The sequence below is a fragment of the Chelonoidis abingdonii genome, chromosome 2 (assembly GCF_003597395.2).
Source record: "Chelonoidis abingdonii isolate Lonesome George chromosome 2, CheloAbing_2.0, whole genome shotgun sequence".
NCBI classification, from domain to species: Eukaryota; Metazoa; Chordata; order Testudines; family Testudinidae; genus Chelonoidis; species Chelonoidis abingdonii.
Window position 1 is genome coordinate 92475434 of NC_133770.1, and position 18716 is coordinate 92494149.

At 39.5% G+C, this 18716-nt stretch overlaps 1 protein-coding gene across 6 annotated transcripts in view; it reads right to left on the reverse strand.

Moving 5' to 3' along the window:
• The window catches only part of PDE1C (phosphodiesterase 1C), a 498893-nt gene that overhangs the window by 286704 nt on the left and 193473 nt on the right, over positions 1 to 18716 (reverse strand). For 5 of the 6 annotated variants that reach the window (XR_012655243.1, XM_075062574.1, XM_032767200.1 and 2 more), the window contains one exon: positions 13564 to 13590. The exons of the other annotated variant lie outside the window; for it this stretch is intronic. Coding sequence is in view for 4 of the 5 variants with exons in the window: in XM_075062574.1 (XP_074918675.1) it covers positions 13564 to 13590 (27 nt within the window). In the remaining variant the exon portion in view is untranslated. The remainder of the gene's footprint in view (positions 1 to 13563; positions 13591 to 18716) is intronic. 6 annotated transcript variants of the gene reach the window in all.

Consider the following 18716-nt stretch of genomic DNA (forward strand, 5'->3'; position numbering starts at 1 on the left):
ACATGGAGTTTGCCTGGTCCCTGTTCTCTTCTCCCTCAACCAATCTGCTGAGCAAATGATTGGCTATAGGCATCCAGCACGCCATCCATGACTATCATAAGAGGCCTTCCAGATAATGAAACTGAAGGCCGCAGCCCACCAGCATGGTGATAAGCGCACTGGTAATCAACTGAAGCAAAAATTTAACACCTTTACATTCTGCGATCGTGAAGCATATTATAACCAAATGGCAGATGATATCAAATTTGGCTTAGCCACAGGCGACTTGAAGCCAGCATTCCACGCCATTCACAACCTCGGCGGTCAAGAGGTAGTCACTACAAATGGCATCCTGAACGACAGCCAAAGCCATCCATGTAAATAGGATGATGATGTTCTTTCACGCTGGGTAGAACATTATCACAGTGCCCTGAACCATCCTCCAGCTGCCGCTTGTTGAGAGTCTGATGATCTGGCAGTCACTGCAGTGCCGGATCCATACATTTGTACTGATGCACCAACATTGGATGAAGTGAAATGTGCCATTTCTTAACTGAAAAACGGACACACGGCCGGAGCTGATGGCATCCCCTCAGGGCTGCTAAAATGTGCTATTGATCCTGTAGCAGAATCATTTCTGGCCATCTTTCGTCTGGTGTGGGGAACTGGAACCCAGCCAACTGCTGGGAAGGATGGTATTGTGATCTCATTCTCTAAAGGCAAAGGGCCATGCAGTGAATGTAAGAGCTACATGCCAATCACCTTGCTCTCCGTTCCAGAGAAGGTATTTGCACGTGTTTTGCTGGTATGCCTGGAGCCTTTGCTACATCAGAAGAGTTGTCCCCAACACTCAGACTTTATGTAGAACAAGTCCACATTAGATGCCATTTTGGCCCTTCACTTGTTGTTGGTGATACATCATTAGTTCAGGAAGCCCCTGCACGTAGCGTATGCTGATCTTAAGGCTGCATTTGATTCAACCCCAGTCCTGAGCCCCCTCTTGCATCGTGAACCCCTCATCCCTAGCCCAATTCTTTGCTTAGGAATTGGCATTTCTTTCCTTTGTTCTTTATAAGTGGTTCTTAGGGGTGCACTGCTGTGGGTGCTAGAATGTCTGACCTGTCGGCCTTGTCTGCACAGGATTATTTTACACCAACATAGCCAAATTTCTGCAAGCCCCTAGTGTAGACTATCCATGCCCAGTTAACCATGACTCATGCTGGCACAGTTTATCTCAGTGTGAAACCCCAGTGTAGACAAGTCCTTAGTAAGGCGACAACTCCACTTGATCTAAAAAATTAGTTTTATAAAAACAAACCCTTAAGACCCACAGAAAAATATTCCCCAATATTCTTTAGAATTCCATTGAAAACACTGGTTTTATAGCAAGGACAAATTTCCATCAAGTGTTCGCAACCCAAACATTACAGCACTGACAACTTGGAAGCACCTTATGTTCATTGTCGAAGATAAGCAATATGTAGACTGTGAGAGAGTCATAAATAGGTAAAGAAATACTTGTTTATAATATATGGCTTTCAGGCTGGCCATGTCCCCAATAACAGAGTTTCACATTTACTTCCCTACGCACATTAATGAAGATGTATCCTTTTAGATTCCTTTCATCTTGGTTACTAGGCTGAAACATTTGTATAATAGTTAAAACAACAAATCCAGTTAAATCAGCATACATCCCCAGTAGTAATGCTCTGCACAACCATGTCAATAATCCAGTTCTGCCTGCTTTCCAGCCTGAGAGAGGAAAGGAATCTCTTACCCCTCATCCTCAGCCCCACCCCAGAGCCCGCACCCCTAGCCAGAGTCCTCATCCCCCTGCACCCCAACCCTCTGCCCCAGCCCTGAGCCCCCTCCTGCACCATGAATCCCTCATCCCCGGCCCCACCCATAGCCATTACCCCCGCACCCCAACCCTCTGCCCAAGCCCCTCCCACACCCCAAACTCCTCATCCCTAGCCCCACCTCAGAGCCCTCACCCCCAGCCAAAGCCCTCATCCCCCCCACCCCAACCCTCTGCCCCAGCCCCCTCCTGCACCATGAAACCCTCATCCCTAGCCCCACCCTGCAGCCCTCGCTCCCATACCTCAACCCTCTCCCCTACCCTGAGCCCCCTCCCACACTCCAAACCCCTCGTCCCCACCTCATTAATTTTGTGTAATAATAATCAATGGATAAATTCTTAATAAAGTTACCCAGAGAAAAAGAACAAAAGGGTAATTCTGCAAGTGATGGCCTGAGTTTGAAACCCAGCTTGCAAACTGAAGTTATACAAAAGAAAGATGTGGCAAATCTAAAAGATAAGAAAAGGAGTTTTCATCAGTCTTGGCTATCAAGATTTACATGGCTGGAGTACAATAGCGAATTAGAGCTTTTTGCTTTTGAGAGTTATTGATCCAAGAGTGCTTGGCTGCTTCCATATTCAAAAGAGTATTAATAAAATTGATATTCTGAGTTAAATAATTTTTTCTTACGATAGTGATATTGTGCAATATAGGGAAACTGTTAAACACTTACTGTTTCCAGTCCAATTTTACATTATTAAAAAAAAAAATATCAGCTTACAAGGCAGGTGTGGGGAGAGGGGAGAGACTTGGATCCATTCTGGGCACCACCAAAAATTATACAAACCTGCCGCCTCTGCTTACCAGCTCCTCCAATTCTCACACGGACATTCTTCATCAGATTGGCATAGCAGCATCTGCCATGGGCCGTTTACAACAGATATGGAATCAACATCATCTTAATATGACAACCAAGTTTAGGATTTATTCAAGCTGTATCCTTCCCACATTGTTGTACGGCTGCGAAACATGGACACTATGCTGCTCAGACTGGACAAAGCTGGAGGTTTTCCACACACAATATCAACATTGTATATTGGCCATAAAGTGGAATGACTTCAGCTGTAATGCAGATGTTTATGGTCGCTTGGGTCTACAGACTACTAGGGCCATTATCCGCAGGTGATGCCTTACGCTTCTCAGACATGTCACAAGGATGCCACAAAACATCCCTGCGACCGCTGTTCTCCAGGTGGCTTGTAACTTCCAGGATAAAATTCCACCAACCGAGGGGTGGAGGTAGCCCAGAGGAAGACCCCCTATTATATGGGTTCATCAAGTATGTTCCAATGTTGGACTCTCAGACCGTCAAGCCTTTGCAGTTGCGCAGGAACAGACCACATGGTGAACGATCGCTACGGCCGACTGTCTAGCTAATCGTTGAAGAGAGAGAGAATCTCTCATGTTGAAGCTGTTCCACATTTTCTAACTAGTCATTGGACAAGGATGTGAACTTGGTCTTCCACAACTCATATTAAGTGAGTGTCCTAACCACCAGGCTGTACAGCAGGGGTAGGCAACCGGTGGCACATGAGCTGATTTTCAGTGGCACTCACACTGCCTGCGTACTGACCATGGGCCCGGAGGGCTCTGCATTTTAATTTAATTTTAAATGATGCTTCTTAAACATTTTAAAAAATGTATTTGCTTTACATACAACGATAGTTTAGTTATATATTATAGACTTAGAGAGAGAGACCTTTGAGAAACATTAAAATGTATTACTGGCACGCACAACCTTAAATTAGAGTGAATAAATGAAGACTCGGCACACCATTGCTGAAAGGTTGCCGACCCCTGTTGTAGAGTCATTCTTACTCTTTCTAAGCCCCATTCGTTATCCGTTGCCATTATAAAGGACTATGAACTGCCACTATGAATAACCTGATCTGCAGCCTCACTAGCCAGATGTTATTAGTTTTAGGGCCCAATCCAGTGAGGTACTGAGTTCTCTGAACTCCTGTTGAAGCCAGTAGGAGTTGAGGATGATCAGCACCTTGCAAGATCAGGTTCTCAAAAGGATAAATGCTTTTTCTGTCAGTTATTAAACAGTAATCCTCTAATGTATCATGGAAGCATCATATACGTTGCTGGAATTTTGTCAGCTTATTAAACATATATTTTTAAAATTACTTAATTTGAGCTGAGCAGCATTATAATTACTTGTAAAGCTTAAGGAATTAAGGATTTTTTTTAAAATTGTAATTAAGATAACTTTGCAAGGTCAGTAGATAAGCTATAAAAATTAAATAATGTCAGAACTAAATGATATTGGACTAAGTACATAGTCAAATGAAACAAAATGCCGGATGCCAAGACTTATTCAATGCCACGCTGATATTTTTAAAGCTTATTACTGACAACTGTTGCCACTTATAACTGTCTGTTCCATCCTTTAAATAATCAACTTCCTTAAGCACATTTTTTCCACTGCTTAACTTGAATAGAGATCAGAATTAACTCCATGCATCTTCCCAGGGCAACAGCACACATGGTAGCAATGTCATATCCTAAAAGTATTAAGAGAAAAGATTTATTCAAGGAACATTATACTAGACCAAAACCTCAACAGGCACACAAGTAAGCAAGTACACAAAATTAGGCACTTAAAGAACTAAATATTTGCATGCTTCCTTAGGACACCAGCCACTTGAATATCATATATCCATCTAAAAATTTATTACTACGAGTAACGCTGAAGATTACAACTAAAAAGTATTAGAGAGAAAGAAAAACATTCAGTTTTTTGTTGTTTGTTTGTTGTTTTTTGACATTTGACTTTGTATAGTGGACAGATCTCGATAGTGATGCAAAAATGACATTCATAAAATTATTACAACTAATATCTTTTTAATATTAGGTAATTACAAACTTGTTTGTGCCTTTACTGAATATTAATATTTGCCACAAGTATGTTATAGTCAGGGTACCTGAAAATAGAACAATACCATTTATGTTTAACAAGTTTGTGTTGTAAAATGTTCAGGCTGGTTAAAGAAATTGCAGGAGGCTTCTGCTTCTAGCTCCCAAGCTAGGGTGACCAGACAGGAAGTGTGAAAAATCAGGACGGCGGTGGAGGGTAATAGGCGACTATATAAGACAAAGCCCCAAAAAATCAGGACTGTCCCTATAAAATCAGGACATCTGGTCACCCTACCCAAGCACAAGCAAGTGTCAGGAAGTAAACCAACCTCTCCTTAGCTATAAAACCAAGTTTCTTACCCCTAAGAGTGGTATACCAAGTCAGAAAAACTGCATTTTTAAACTTTGCTTTAACTTCGTACTAGTTTATTTTGTGCTACATTTAAAAGAAGTATTGGTTATTGAAATCTGTGCTTTGTTCCAAATATTTAATAGCAAAACAGATTGTAACGCCAAAAAAGTTGAGTAATGAGAGAACCCCAAGAGTGTTTTATCTAGACCAGGACATTTCCCTTTGTATAAGATACCAGTTGGTACAAATGTAATCCTTATCTCAAGAAGAGAAACCATGTAAAATATTCATGTTTTAGGAAAAGACCTGATTGTGGAAAGGAATGTAGGGTTGCATTAGCAGAGCAATAAATCTAGGAGTAAAGTAGACCTATACTAACTCCCTTTTCTTTTCTACTTGTGTGTTTAAAGCTCCAGGAAAAACATGAGTAACTGGAAATGTTTTAAACCTTTTGTTTACTTCTTAGATGTGGAAATGGCAAACCTTTGTGAAATACATCCTTGCAAATATTTTAACAAAATGCCAAGCTCCTAATATCATTGCTATTTAAATGGCTAAATGCTTTATGTACCAACTTGGACTCGAATGACCTTGCTAGACAAATTACTAATGTTAGAGGCCATTAAAGTATAGAATATTTATATTAATGGAGAATTAATTAGTGCTCAGGCAATACATTTGGAGCCAGGATATTAGAAAGACAAGGTGGATGATATTATCTCCCAAAGTCATGGAGGCAATGAATGAATAACAGTAACCATTTTATATTTAAACAAGCCTGAAAGAGGTATGTTTTTCCCAATTTCATGGAAAAAGGAAGGAAAAATGGCACGTAGATGGAGGGGCAGCCAGGCCACATTTCAGTGAGCGACACTGCTACTTGGAGCATAGGGTCAAATTTGGCTCCGCTTCTCTTCTGTCCAGCTGGCCAAATGGTGTTACAACTCCCAGCAGCAGCAGTTCTTGCACTGTGAGTATCAGAGAGGGGAAATTCCCCCACCAAGGGCGACCAAGGGGAGAGGAGTAGGGACCAGAATGGGGTCCCTGTCAGGGTGGGATAAGGGATGGGACAGGGACTGAAATTTCCCTCCCCCAACCCTCAGGAAAAATCTCAATTGGTGTCACTATCTGAGGAACCTCCACAAGATGTTATTATGGATTGGTGACAGGAAATTACCTAAGGAATTAGATTTAAAAACTTGTAATGATTTTACTGGAATACTGAAATGCAATTGTAACTTAAAATATTAACTTTCTCTTGTTAATCACCAGGTGGTTAGAACATGTATTCTAGAGAGGGGACAGGGACTAAACAGAGAAACAGCTAGATTTAATATTCCTAATATTGGTTAACTTGCCTGTCTAAAGACCGCTCCTTAAATGGCTTCTTCTAAGTAACTGATTTAAATATTTGCTTCAGTCACATAGGATTTAGTTAAGATTGCTTACATTGCCCATCTATAAACTGGCTGCTATTAATAATAAACAACAGGATTCACCTGTCCTCAAACAAAATTATCTTGCCCATTTATAAACCTTCTTAGTTATCTCAGGAATCAGGATATATGAAGATTGGATACATGACAATTTTGGGAAATAGGACCTTGGTCTAAGCTTACCAAGAGAAAAAGTGCCCCACAAAAGGCAGGGCCCACTCTCTGAGGTGTAATCTCTGCTAGAAGCTCCCCACAGAAAAGTCACACAGAAGAGATTGTAACTGAAGTAACCAGTTTATCATTTGTGTCATTTTGTTTAATGTTTTATTTTCACTTCTTTAACAATAATATAGCCATTAATTAATTGTGATTATTTTTCTTAGTCTTAATCACAGTATCCCCTAAGTTATGTGAAAAACTGTGATAAAAATAGTGAGAATCACACCTCTGAATTGGCAATAAGGGAAACAATTAGTAAGAAATGCCCCACCCATTTCTTGTTTCTGAGAACTAAATAGTTTTTAAACAAAATTACTTGGCACCTAACAATATAAAATTATCTATCTCTACCCCAGATGTTGATGGCCAGTTTCACTTCCTGTCTCATGTATTAGCATGAGACCACCACTCTTACACACTTCCACAGGGGGTGGTTCACATACATGTTCATTTCCAGAGTTTGTAAGAGTGTGTTTAACAGTTACTGCAGCAGCAAAACTGAAAAAGCACAGATTTCCCTAGAGAAGAGAGGGAAAAGTAAATGCATAATTTGTACTGTTGCTTTTATGCCTGTCACAGAAGCACTTCTAAATATCAGTAAGGGAATGGAAAAAAAAATCCTTTTAAAATTTTTTAAAGGTTTTCTTTGGGTGTTTTAACTTTCAGGGCACTTTAAAGGGCACTATCAGAATCCTGAAGTTTAAAAAAAACCCACTACTTCTGTAACCAAGTTGATAGTATCTCTTTAATGTTTTTGCATGGTCCTATTACAAAGCTTTTTTTTCCCTCACAGCCACATTTTTATATAGCTTAGTAACATTTTCTGTCTTATGTTGTATCTTATGCACAGTACTAGAAGCTATTTTAAAAACAAACTGATGGACAAAATGTCATGAGTTTTGCTGCTATTCAGTTATTTAGAACAGTGGTTCTCAAACTTTTGTACTGGTGACCCCTTTCACATAGCTAGCCTCTGAGTGCCACCCGCCCCTTATAAATGAAAAACACATTTTTATATATTTAAAACCATTAAAAATGCTGGATGCAAAATGGGGTTTGGGGTGGAGGCTGAGAGCTTGCGACCCCCCATGTAATAACCTTGCGACCCCCTGAGGGGTCACTCCCGCCAGTTTGAGAGCCCCTGGTTTAGAATGAGATCACTGTGAAGAGTGGCATCTGCATCTCAATACTGCATGCAGAAAGCCAAATCAGGCAATGAGACAATATACAACAATCAAAATAGCAATGCAAATATTCTAATGAGCCAGACCATATTTGCATTATTCTTGGTGGACAAACTACAGAAATATGTACCCTATGCACAGAGCCAATACAAGGACTATGCATTACTTAAATCTCATTTTCAGAGCTTAAGTAGTGCACAACCCTCATGGTGGGTCCACTCCATAGGGGTGAATTTTACCTACACAGATGATAAATCCAATCAGCCAGATACCAGCTTAGTGCTTCCTGAAAGGTGCTGGGTGCCCTACATACCCATCAACTTCTATAGCAATTGAGAGTGCTAAGCAGCTCTAAGGAGGTAATGAGCACTTCACAAGATCAGGCTTCATACAATTGAGTGATATGAGTGTAATTCAGTCTCAATAACGGAATAGAACAGTCCTGCCATATGAAAAATGAAAACAACTTGGGATCTGACAGTCCTAGAAAGTTTCTGCTTCTGTGCTAGTTATTTATCTACCCTGTAAAATCTCTTAGGTAACGATCAAAATATATATCTAGTTTTCATTAACTCGAGATTAACTAGATGAGAAGATGACAGATGCCCTACATGCTGAGTAAAATAACCAGTGTCTCTGGTCCTGCGGTGACTAATTTGCATCACAGCTCACTAATTCAGGAACTAATTTGGGACTGTTGAATTTAGAATTGCTTAGATATCTGTGGAACATCCAAGTTTATGAAGAAAATTATATCAATCTACAGTAGTTTTTAAAGCATTTCAGTTACTGCAATTATTGCAAGGGTCTATATTTGTCATAATTACAATTTTAGTATGGCTCAAATAATATAGTGATGAGGCCATACAAATACCCAGGTAGATAGGCCATGATAATATTGTAAATGATTATCTACATCTGAAAAAATAATCATGCAAAAGACCAATTCAAGCTGTTGCTTATTGTATGGTGAATATGGCATTGAACAAGACATGAAAATGTCATTAAGGTAATTGCGCAGATTTCACTTGCAGGAGAATCTTTTGCACTGTTTTTTTAATAAAAACATAAGGTATATCACAAAATCCAAAACCAATAAAAATCATGATGATTACAATCCTTTATTTGTAAGGACATGTTTCTTTTGCCTGGATTGAACTTCTCAAGCATCCTTGGCCAGTGAATAAACAATTTATTGGCAGTACTTAAAACTTTGTATGAATTGCAAATCAGAGTAGTCTGTGTACAAAATACAGTATATTAGAGTGAACAGATGCATAACAGTTTCAGTCTTGAGGGCTAGCTGTGCATACAACAATTTAACAACACTTGCAGATTTTTCATACTGTAATATTACTAGACTCATAGACTCTAGGACTGGAAGGGACCTCGAGAGGTCATCGAGTCCAGTCCCCTGCCCTCATGGCAGGACCAAATACTGTCTAAACCATCCTGGATAGACATTTATCTAACCTACTCTTAAATATCTCCAGAGATGGAGATTCCACAACCTCCCTAGGCAATTTATTCCAGTGTTTAACTACCCTGACAGTTAGGAACTTTTTCCTAATGTCCAACCTAAATCTCCCTTGCTGCAGTTTAAGCCCATTGCTTCTTGTTCTATCATTAGAGGCTAAGGTGAACAAGTTTTCTCCCTCCTCCTGATGACACCCTTTTAGATACCTGAAAACTGCTATCATGTCCCCTCTCAGTCTTCTCTTTTCCAAACTAAATAAACCCAATTCTTTCAGCCTTCCTTCATAGGTCATGTTCTCAAGACCTTTAATCATTCTTGTTGCTCTTCTCTGGACCCTCTCCAATTTCTCCACATCTTTCTTGAAATGCGGTGCCCAGAACTGGACACAATACTCCAGTTGAGGCCTAACCAGCGCAGAGTAGAGCGGAAGAATGACTTCTCGTGTCTTGTTTACAACACACCTGTTAATGCATCCCAGAATCACGTTTGCTTTTTTTGCAACAGTATCACACTGTTGACTCATATTTAGCTTGTGGTCCACTATGACCCCTAGATCTCTTTCTGCCATACTCCTTCCTAGACAGTATCTTCCCATTCTGTATGTGTGAAACTGATTGTTCCTTCCTAAGTGGAGCACTTTGCATTTGTCTTTATTGAACTTCATCCGGTTTACCTCAGACCATTTCTCCAATTTGTCCAGATCATTTTGAATTTTGACCCTGTCCTCCAAAGCAGTTGCAATCCCTCCCAGTTTGGTATCGTCCGCAAACTTAATAAGCGTACTTTCTATGCCAACATCTAAGTCGTTGATGAAGATATTGAACAGAGCCGGTCCCAAAACAGACCCCTGCGGAACCCCACTTGTTATACCTTTCCAGCAGGATTGGGAGCCATTAATAACTACTCTCTGAGTACGGTTATCCAGCCAGTTATGCACCCACCTTATAGTAGCCCCATCTAAATTGTATTTGCCTAGTTTATCGATAAGGATATCATGCGAGACCGTATCAAATGCCTTACTAAAGTCTAGGTATACCACATCCACCGCTTCTCCCTTATCCACAAGACTCGTTATCCTATCAAAGAAAGCTATCAGATTGGTTTGACACGATTTGTTCTTTACAAATCCATGCTGGCTATTCCCTATCACCTTACCACCTTCCAAGTGTTTGCAGATGATTTCTTTAATTACTTGCTCCATCATCTTCCCTGGTACAGAATTAAAACTAACTGGTCTGTAGTTTCCTGGGTTGTTTTTATTTCCCTTTTTATAGATGGGCACTATATTTGCCCTTTTCCAGTCTTCTGGAATCTCTCCCATCTCCCATGACTTTCCAAAGATAATAGCTAGAGGCTCAGATACCTCCTCTATTAACTCCTTGAGTATTCTAGGATGCATTTCATCAGGCCCTGGTGACTTGCAGGCATCTAACTTTTCTAAGTGATTTTTAACTTGCTCTTTTTTTATTTTATCTTCTAAACCTACCCCCTTCCCATAAGCATTCACTAGGGCTGCCTGGAAAAAAATAATTCCATTTGGTGAAAAATGTCAAAGTTTTGGCATTTGGTTTCATTCAGCATCAGGATGGAACTGAGGCCTTTCAAAAAATTTTGCAAAAATCTAGAGAGAGATTTCGGCAAATCAGCATTTTCTGATGAAAACACATCTCATCAAAAATTCCCAATCAGTTGCAAATATTACTTGAATCCATCATATATAAAGATACAAAAGAACAAAATCTAATATGTATTGGCATACACTAAGACTGCCACAATGTCTCACATCAGCCAAGACAGACTGTAAGGATCTGGCTGCCCTGGGCAAAACAGAAAGCCTCCACCCTCTATTACTCCAATATTTTGCTCCGTGAAGTGACTTTCTGTTCTGTTCATAGGATACAGCTGGCCTCAATATAAATCAGTCCTTAACTGTAAGATGCTGAAAGCATGGATATTTCCTTCCAATATTTTAACTGCTGCCAATGATCTATATACATCGCTATATAAATAATTAATAATTAACAATACTACCACCAATAGATAAGCATGTGAAACTAGATGCAAAAGCAAACAAAAGACCATTACAGCTGTCGCCCTTCTGGGTTTGATGACATTTGAAATCACAGATTCTTTCGTGTGAAAGAAAGAAAGAAAAACAAAAAGACATGATTAATGAATAGAGGAAGGAAACCAAGGCTGAAGACTGGAATCAAATCATTTCCATATTTTTGGAAACCCCCATTCAAAAGATAGGTGCCACTTTGGGGTGCTATTGTATTTCCATCCTGCAGCATCTTTTCCTGGGAGTACTTGAGCACATTAAACTTCCACCTCAGATGGTCATACATACCATGTGTGATACCTTGCAAAGCCAAGATTGAAGCTCAAAGCCAGCCATTTTGCCCTACAGGCAGGCAGAGCCTGGTTTCCAGGCACAAAGAATAACTTGCTGCAGTCCATAGTATTCTGGCTGACAGCTATCACTTGCTAAGAAGGGTTATCATTACTGGATGTTAAGTAATTGCTGTGCACAGGCTCCTGCAATGGACTTCTTACCTCCCTGGGGCCAGTACCAATTGTCTCATAACATAAGGCCAAAAAGCATATATATCCTGTTGTGGAAAGCGTGGATTTCACCAGCCAACAGACACTGATACCAGCACAAGAACAAACTACACACACCACGCACACAGAGATAAATCAGTAATTGAACAAAAATCCCAAATGACATAAAAAACTTAACCCCCATTAGTGGGGAGCAGGAGGAGTAACTGCATACGGATTACCAAAAACACACAACCAGATATGCCATAAACATCTCTCGAACATTTTAGTTCTCAGTTAAGTTGATAAATACATGGATATTGGGCTTATTTCTATGAGCTTATATTCTAATTTACCTCTCTTCTGATGCTTACAATGCTAGCTTAAGTACATCCTCATATAAAAAACCCCACCACCTGAAGACACACTCTCACACTGATGTCATAGTAACATATATAGACAACACAAATTAGATTGTGTACTCAGGTCAATGAAAGCAATACAAAATATGTACATAGTGATAGTTCAGCTTCTAGGAAATTATTTTCTGCTCCCTACAAATCATCTCACAGCAGCCAAACACCTCTCGCTACAGGTACATCCATAACGACATAATTAACTAGCAGATCAAGCCAGCAGCAAATGAAACATGCAAGAAATACAGCTCAGCTGAAGACAAACAAACAGCACAGGTTCTACTATTGGGGCACCAGCCCAGTGAGAAACATACATTTACCTTCATTCCAATTCTTTACAACATTGAAAGCTGTTTATCATCTGGGAGAGCTATTGTGTTAAGTAGATTCATGCACAGCAGCTGTTCCAGTGTCCCACAGTGCGCAGGGTACAACTGCACAGTCCAATACAAAGATCTCCAAAGCAGCAGCAGTAGGACCTCACTGGAATAGCCACAACACAGCACTGAGGGACACATTCAGAATGCCTTCAGGACTCAATCCTTCACAGTGCAAAGTACCCTCACCTCCTACTGAAGTCAATGGAAGATGCCCAGCACTTTGCAGGATTAAGCCCCCAAATAATAATCTGATACAATTAGGGCAAATTGCAGTGTCCCACTCTAAAACTTTGACCTAGAGTCACCACTGCCAAGCACACAATCTGAAAGCAAACAAAAACAATGCTCCCCAGAGAGCAATGAATCAGAGAAACACTACTAGGCTTCCCGACTGCAAGGACACAGTAAGATAACTAGATCTTTTGGCAGTAATAGGGTCTGTTTATCAACGGGATCCCAATCTGCCTTTGGTCTCCTGCAAAGGCACGTGTCATCAGCAAGACTAAAAGCCAACAAATCAAATTTTTTATTACTGCATGTGTACTGATTAAAGTAAGAACTGGCAGATCTTGCAGAAGGGATTGAGAGAAAATTTGTTAGGGCTCACAACCAAATCCTTCAGCGCTTACTCAGTCAAAATTCCCACTAACACCCCTGGGAGTTTTGAGTAATAAGTACAGTATTGTGCCTCAGAGAGGGCAACTGTCTGTGAAATGGATTCCCACGATGAACAAAACCAATATGTTAAATACTGGTACATTAAAACCAATACATGAAAGTAAATTTTTTCTTCAACTTCTTTAAGGGACAGCCGATTTACAAACACCTTCCGAGCCTTCTGTGACTTACTCTTACCTCTGTGATGTTTTCTTGTATTTTCTCCTGCAGGAAAAACATAAATAAAAGTGAGATAAGGAGGCCATGCCTTTGAAAAAACCGCAGAAAGAATGGACCAGTACTGCCAAATCAGAAGCATTCAAGTATCAGAAGCTAAGGCACAGTAATCTCTGCAATGCAGAAGCTCCAAACCTAATAACTCTTTTTCTTACCAGTGTTGGTCTGGTGAAACAAATCTTATACAGCTGTGATTTCAATGAGAAATAAGGGCCCAGTTCTGCTTACACTGATGTCAATGGTGGTTTGGTTTTTTTTGCCATTAACTTCAGTTGAAGCAGGCCTGGTGTGTGTGTTTGAATGCCCCCGTTCATATTGCTGCTTTTTGCGAGACAGGTCCAGAATAACGAAGTAAAAAGGTTTTATTTAAAACTACAAAATATAAAAATCAGAAAATGCATGAACACATGGAATGTAATGCCATTTTATTTTTAATTGAAAGCATGGACCCTGTATAGTGGTTGCCAAATGGTAAACCCTCTACTATCTTTAGATAGTACAAATTAGGTACAACAATCTCTGTCCCATACTCAGATGTTTTCAGACAATGAGCAACTAGACTAATTAAACTTAATTATTGGACTAATTAAACTTCTGGATATTTAGTTTTAAAAGTTTGAAAATATTTAATTAAGGCTTTCCTGTGTGAAAATTCATTTGTTAGAATCCTCACACACAAGAGTAGAACAACAAAACATTCACAAACAGTAGCATCAAGACTTAATGGATTATTGTCTACTACTGACATTCACAAAACTGTGACATACAAAGAGAAAAGCTCAATGTCACGTGGCGTTATCTAGCACTATTTAATTAGAGCCGGCAGAGAATGGAATTTCTGTTTCATGGAGGATTTTGAAATTCCAGAATTTGTTTTCATTCCAATTCAGAACAGAAACCCAAAGTTTCAAAATTTTCTGTGAAAGAAACTTTTTTAAGAATTCATTTCAGATCAGCTGAAACATTTAATTTAAGACAATTTAAAATTCTAAATGAAAAGTCATTTAAAAAGGAAAAAATCAAAACAGTTTGTTCAGAAAATGTTGAAACAGCCTGTTTTAACACTATCAGAACTTCGCCACCCCTATTTACTTCATGACAAAATTTAGAGAAAATTACATGATTTCACAAAGTATTTTGAGTTCAACTGCATTTTCCAAACAAAAACTGTTCCTTCAAAGTTTTCCAGCCAGCTCTAATTTTAATTTCATCTCAGAGATGGACCTACATTATGGTGCTGTTTGCATTTGACTCACATTTCACTCTTCTAATCACTTGTAGATTTCTATCATTAAAAAAGATTCACAAAGCAGTCTTTTCATCTGAGATCAGTATATTGCATTAGAACAGTGGTTTTCAACCTATGGTCCACGGACCCCTGGGGGTCCGCAGATTATGTCTAAGATTTCCAATGGGGTCTGCACGTCCATTAGACATTTTTTCAGGGTCCACAAATGAAAAGAGGTTGAAAACCACTGCACTAGAAAACCTTGCAGTATCATAGGCAACAGTGTTAGGAAAGGAAAGGTTGTCTGATTTTCAAAGTGCATTATTCTTTATTGGTGTTTTAATTTCCACACCTGCACTCCCATTACAGTCACTTTACATATGCAAACCATGTTACTTATTTTGTTTATAGACATATAATTTGCATGGTATAGTTGAAAACAATGTAGTTAAAGGAACAGCTGTTTACAGGCTCAGTATCAATAATACATGCATGCCTGTGCTTCAAAAGAAAAAAAAAACTGTACCACCAACAGCTGCAGCCATATAGCAATAAATTTACGGTATGCCTGCATTTCCATCCAGTGTTACAAAAACAAAGTCTGTTGCTGCTGATGATCAAAGCTGCCAGGGGAAAGAATTGACACTTTAAAGCTAAGTTTTCAAAAACAGCCTCTAATATGCAATCACAAATAAGAGCATTTAGACATCTACCTGTTCACACTTGTCTCCCACCCAAGATCAGGTAGTTAGGACATACAGTAGCACAAGTCATCAATTAGAGGCTGATTTAAGACTCCTTTGAAAACATTGCCAGAATCTACTATTGACTAGAATCATCAATATTCAGCTTACACACTGAAAGACTACCTTGAGTTAGCAAGCAGAAAAGGTCAGGAATGAACAACAGCTCCCTCTGCAGTTGTCTTGTTTGCCTACATGTAGGGAAAGGTGGGAGGGGCTACCAAATTAATCTCATTACAGAAGGAATCTGATTTGAAAGGAGAATGTTGGAACTAAATTAAATTTACTAAGGAGATTCTGTGCCAAAAAAATTAAAAATTCTGCAAAATTCTGCAAATTTTATTTGTCAAAATAATGCTATATAATCACACTCGTTTCAATTGTTTTGGTATGTTATTTAAACTACAATACAGAAAAAAGTCACAATAATTATTCAGCATTTCCTTAACACATGAAAGTTAAATTGCAAACATTTGGTAACTAATACCCTGCATTCCAGTTATAATCCTATATTTTCATTTAAATTACATTATAGAACACCAAAACAGGGAAGAAAAAAAAGGAGAATGTCATTCTAAATTGCTCAGACTTTCACACATGAAAGTCATACAGTTTTGCTAATCATTGTCCTGTACCTGGCTGGGTACTTTGGGAAGTGTTTGGTTCTGATTGTCCTGAAATTTTATCGATTGCTTGGTAGATGTTTTATTTGTCCTCAAAATCATTTTTTTAAATGAGAAAGTAAAATAAATCCTGAGTTGTACTCTAACCCCATTGTGCCACTTTGGCACAGGAAAAAAGTGAGAAAGCACATAGATCTTCCTAACTGATTCCCTTACTGTCATTTATAATGCTTTACATAACTCTGGCAATGTAGGGGGTCTTAAAACTTTTACAGGTTTTATGTTCCATGGGGAATTGACTGAGAATAGGAACAGCTAACTAACAATAGGAACATTAACAATGTTACTATGCAGACAGACTGCTACATTTCTGCCTCATGGAATGAGATCAATTAACCAGCAACAGCAACATTAACAAAATGTGGGTTGTTTTTTTTACAGAAGCTATTTTCTTTAATTTAAAAACAAACAATTTTGTAACATGATATTAATATTTAAGTGTTTTTTCGATTCTCAAGAAGTTGCTGACATGTTACTAGGCAGGCAGGCTGCTACATTTCTGCCTCAGAGAATGAGCTCATTAACTAGCAGGCAGGCTGCAGAATTCTATCCAGAGTACGAATTGTGGGATTGGAGTAACCTTTGTAACAGATAGCTGTTCAGTGGAAACTCACAAGAACCTCCCTTTCTACAAACAAAGATAACCAGAATGAAAGAAGGCTAGTGAAGGCCATCATGACTAAGATTATGTCACAATTATTTTTAGTGAAAGTCACGGGCAATAAACAACAATTCAGGGAAGCTGTGACCTGTCTGTTTGTTTTGCTGCTGAGGCTCCATGGTTTCCCCTGACACCCTGGAGGCTAAGAGCTGTGGGGTTCCCCCTATTCCTGTGGCAGCTGGAAGCTCCAGAAGGGGGCCCCTATGCCCACGGTGGCTGGGAGCTGCAGGGGAGGAGTCTCCCCTAACCATGCGAAGCTGTTGTCCGTTGTTTGGACCCTGATGAAGGCCCCCTCAGGAGTCTGTCACCTGCCACTGGATCCTTGCAGAGGGGCCCCTGTTGCCTGTCACTGGAACCCTGACAGGGCCCCAATGGCTGCAAACCCCAAAGTTCTGCAGCCCTAGGGGCTGAAGAAGAGAATGTCAGGGAGGTCTCTGGAATTCACGGATTCCATGACTTCCATGACCTCGGTGACATAAACGTAGCCTTAGTCATGACTGATGCTGCATTCATTCTTGTTGGCAATCCAGGGTTCAGGGGCTTTGCCAGATCTGGGTTAATAAGGAGTTGATTCGAATTCAGCTTCCCTTCTCCTAACCTTAACCCCAAGTATTATTAATGTAAATCCACCTATTGTGGAATGCATTACTCCCATAAACTGCTCTTAACTTACGTTACAGAACATATTAACAGAAGCTGGTAATTTTTTTCACACTGAATGAAATTAAGACTCAGACTCAGTGGGCCCTCTATTGCTTTTATTTAAACCTGCGTAAGTCAGGAATAACTCTGCCAAAGTCAATGTTGTTACAGAAGCCTCAAAGCAGTGCAACGGCAGACTCAGTTACAATACATGAAGCTGCCAATGCAAAAGGATGATTCATCTGCAAAAATATTATATCAGAGCAGAACAAAATGGGGGATGGCTACAATAAAGCCTCTGAAGCAAATGAAATAAAGTCAATCTATCAGCCGAGCCAATTGCTTCACCATCCATATCTCTGAACAGATAAGGAAAATTTCATACCAAGCCAACGCAGAAGCAAAATGAAAGGCTCTGCACAGACCTTTGCAAAATGAAGTCCAAGGACAGAACAGGCATTTTGGATGATTTATCCTCTCATAAGTGATTATTTTTTATTATTCCAAATCATGGTTTAGGCACATTGCTAGTATTCCTACATTGCCACTGTCTATCTTGTATCTGTCCTGCAGATAAAGAGACACCAGTATCCAGCTATGGCAATCCAGCACCTTTTCATGGATATATTACATCACCTATGTAACTCTCCCCATATAGTATGTAACAAAACAAACATACCTGTTGCTGTCTTGTACATCTAATCAGGCATTATTGATCAGCAGAGTCCTACAGTGTGTTATATTAAGAACATACAAAGTGTTTCAGGTTTGGACAGAATCAAAATCCATGACTACCTAAACTGTATTGAATAGTATCTCAATGGCAACAAGACTGTGTAAGAATCCTAACATCCACAGAACATTAATTTTAAAGGTGTGCTGCAGGCATAGCTGATAGAAAGTTTTGTAAACAAACAAATCTTCTGGTCAAGTCTCACACTGGTGGTTACAAAGGCTATCACGTATAGCCTCTCTCACAGCAGAGAACTTCATGAAGTTCACCAAGAAAGTTTCTCTGATACTGTTCTGAAGTTCTGATACTACTAGACAAATTTTAATCATAGTAGTGTTTATTTGTTGGGATCCTAGATTACCAAAACATCCTTCCTGCAGATAAAAACATGAATTATTTTCAGCATGAACAACCGGTACTGCCT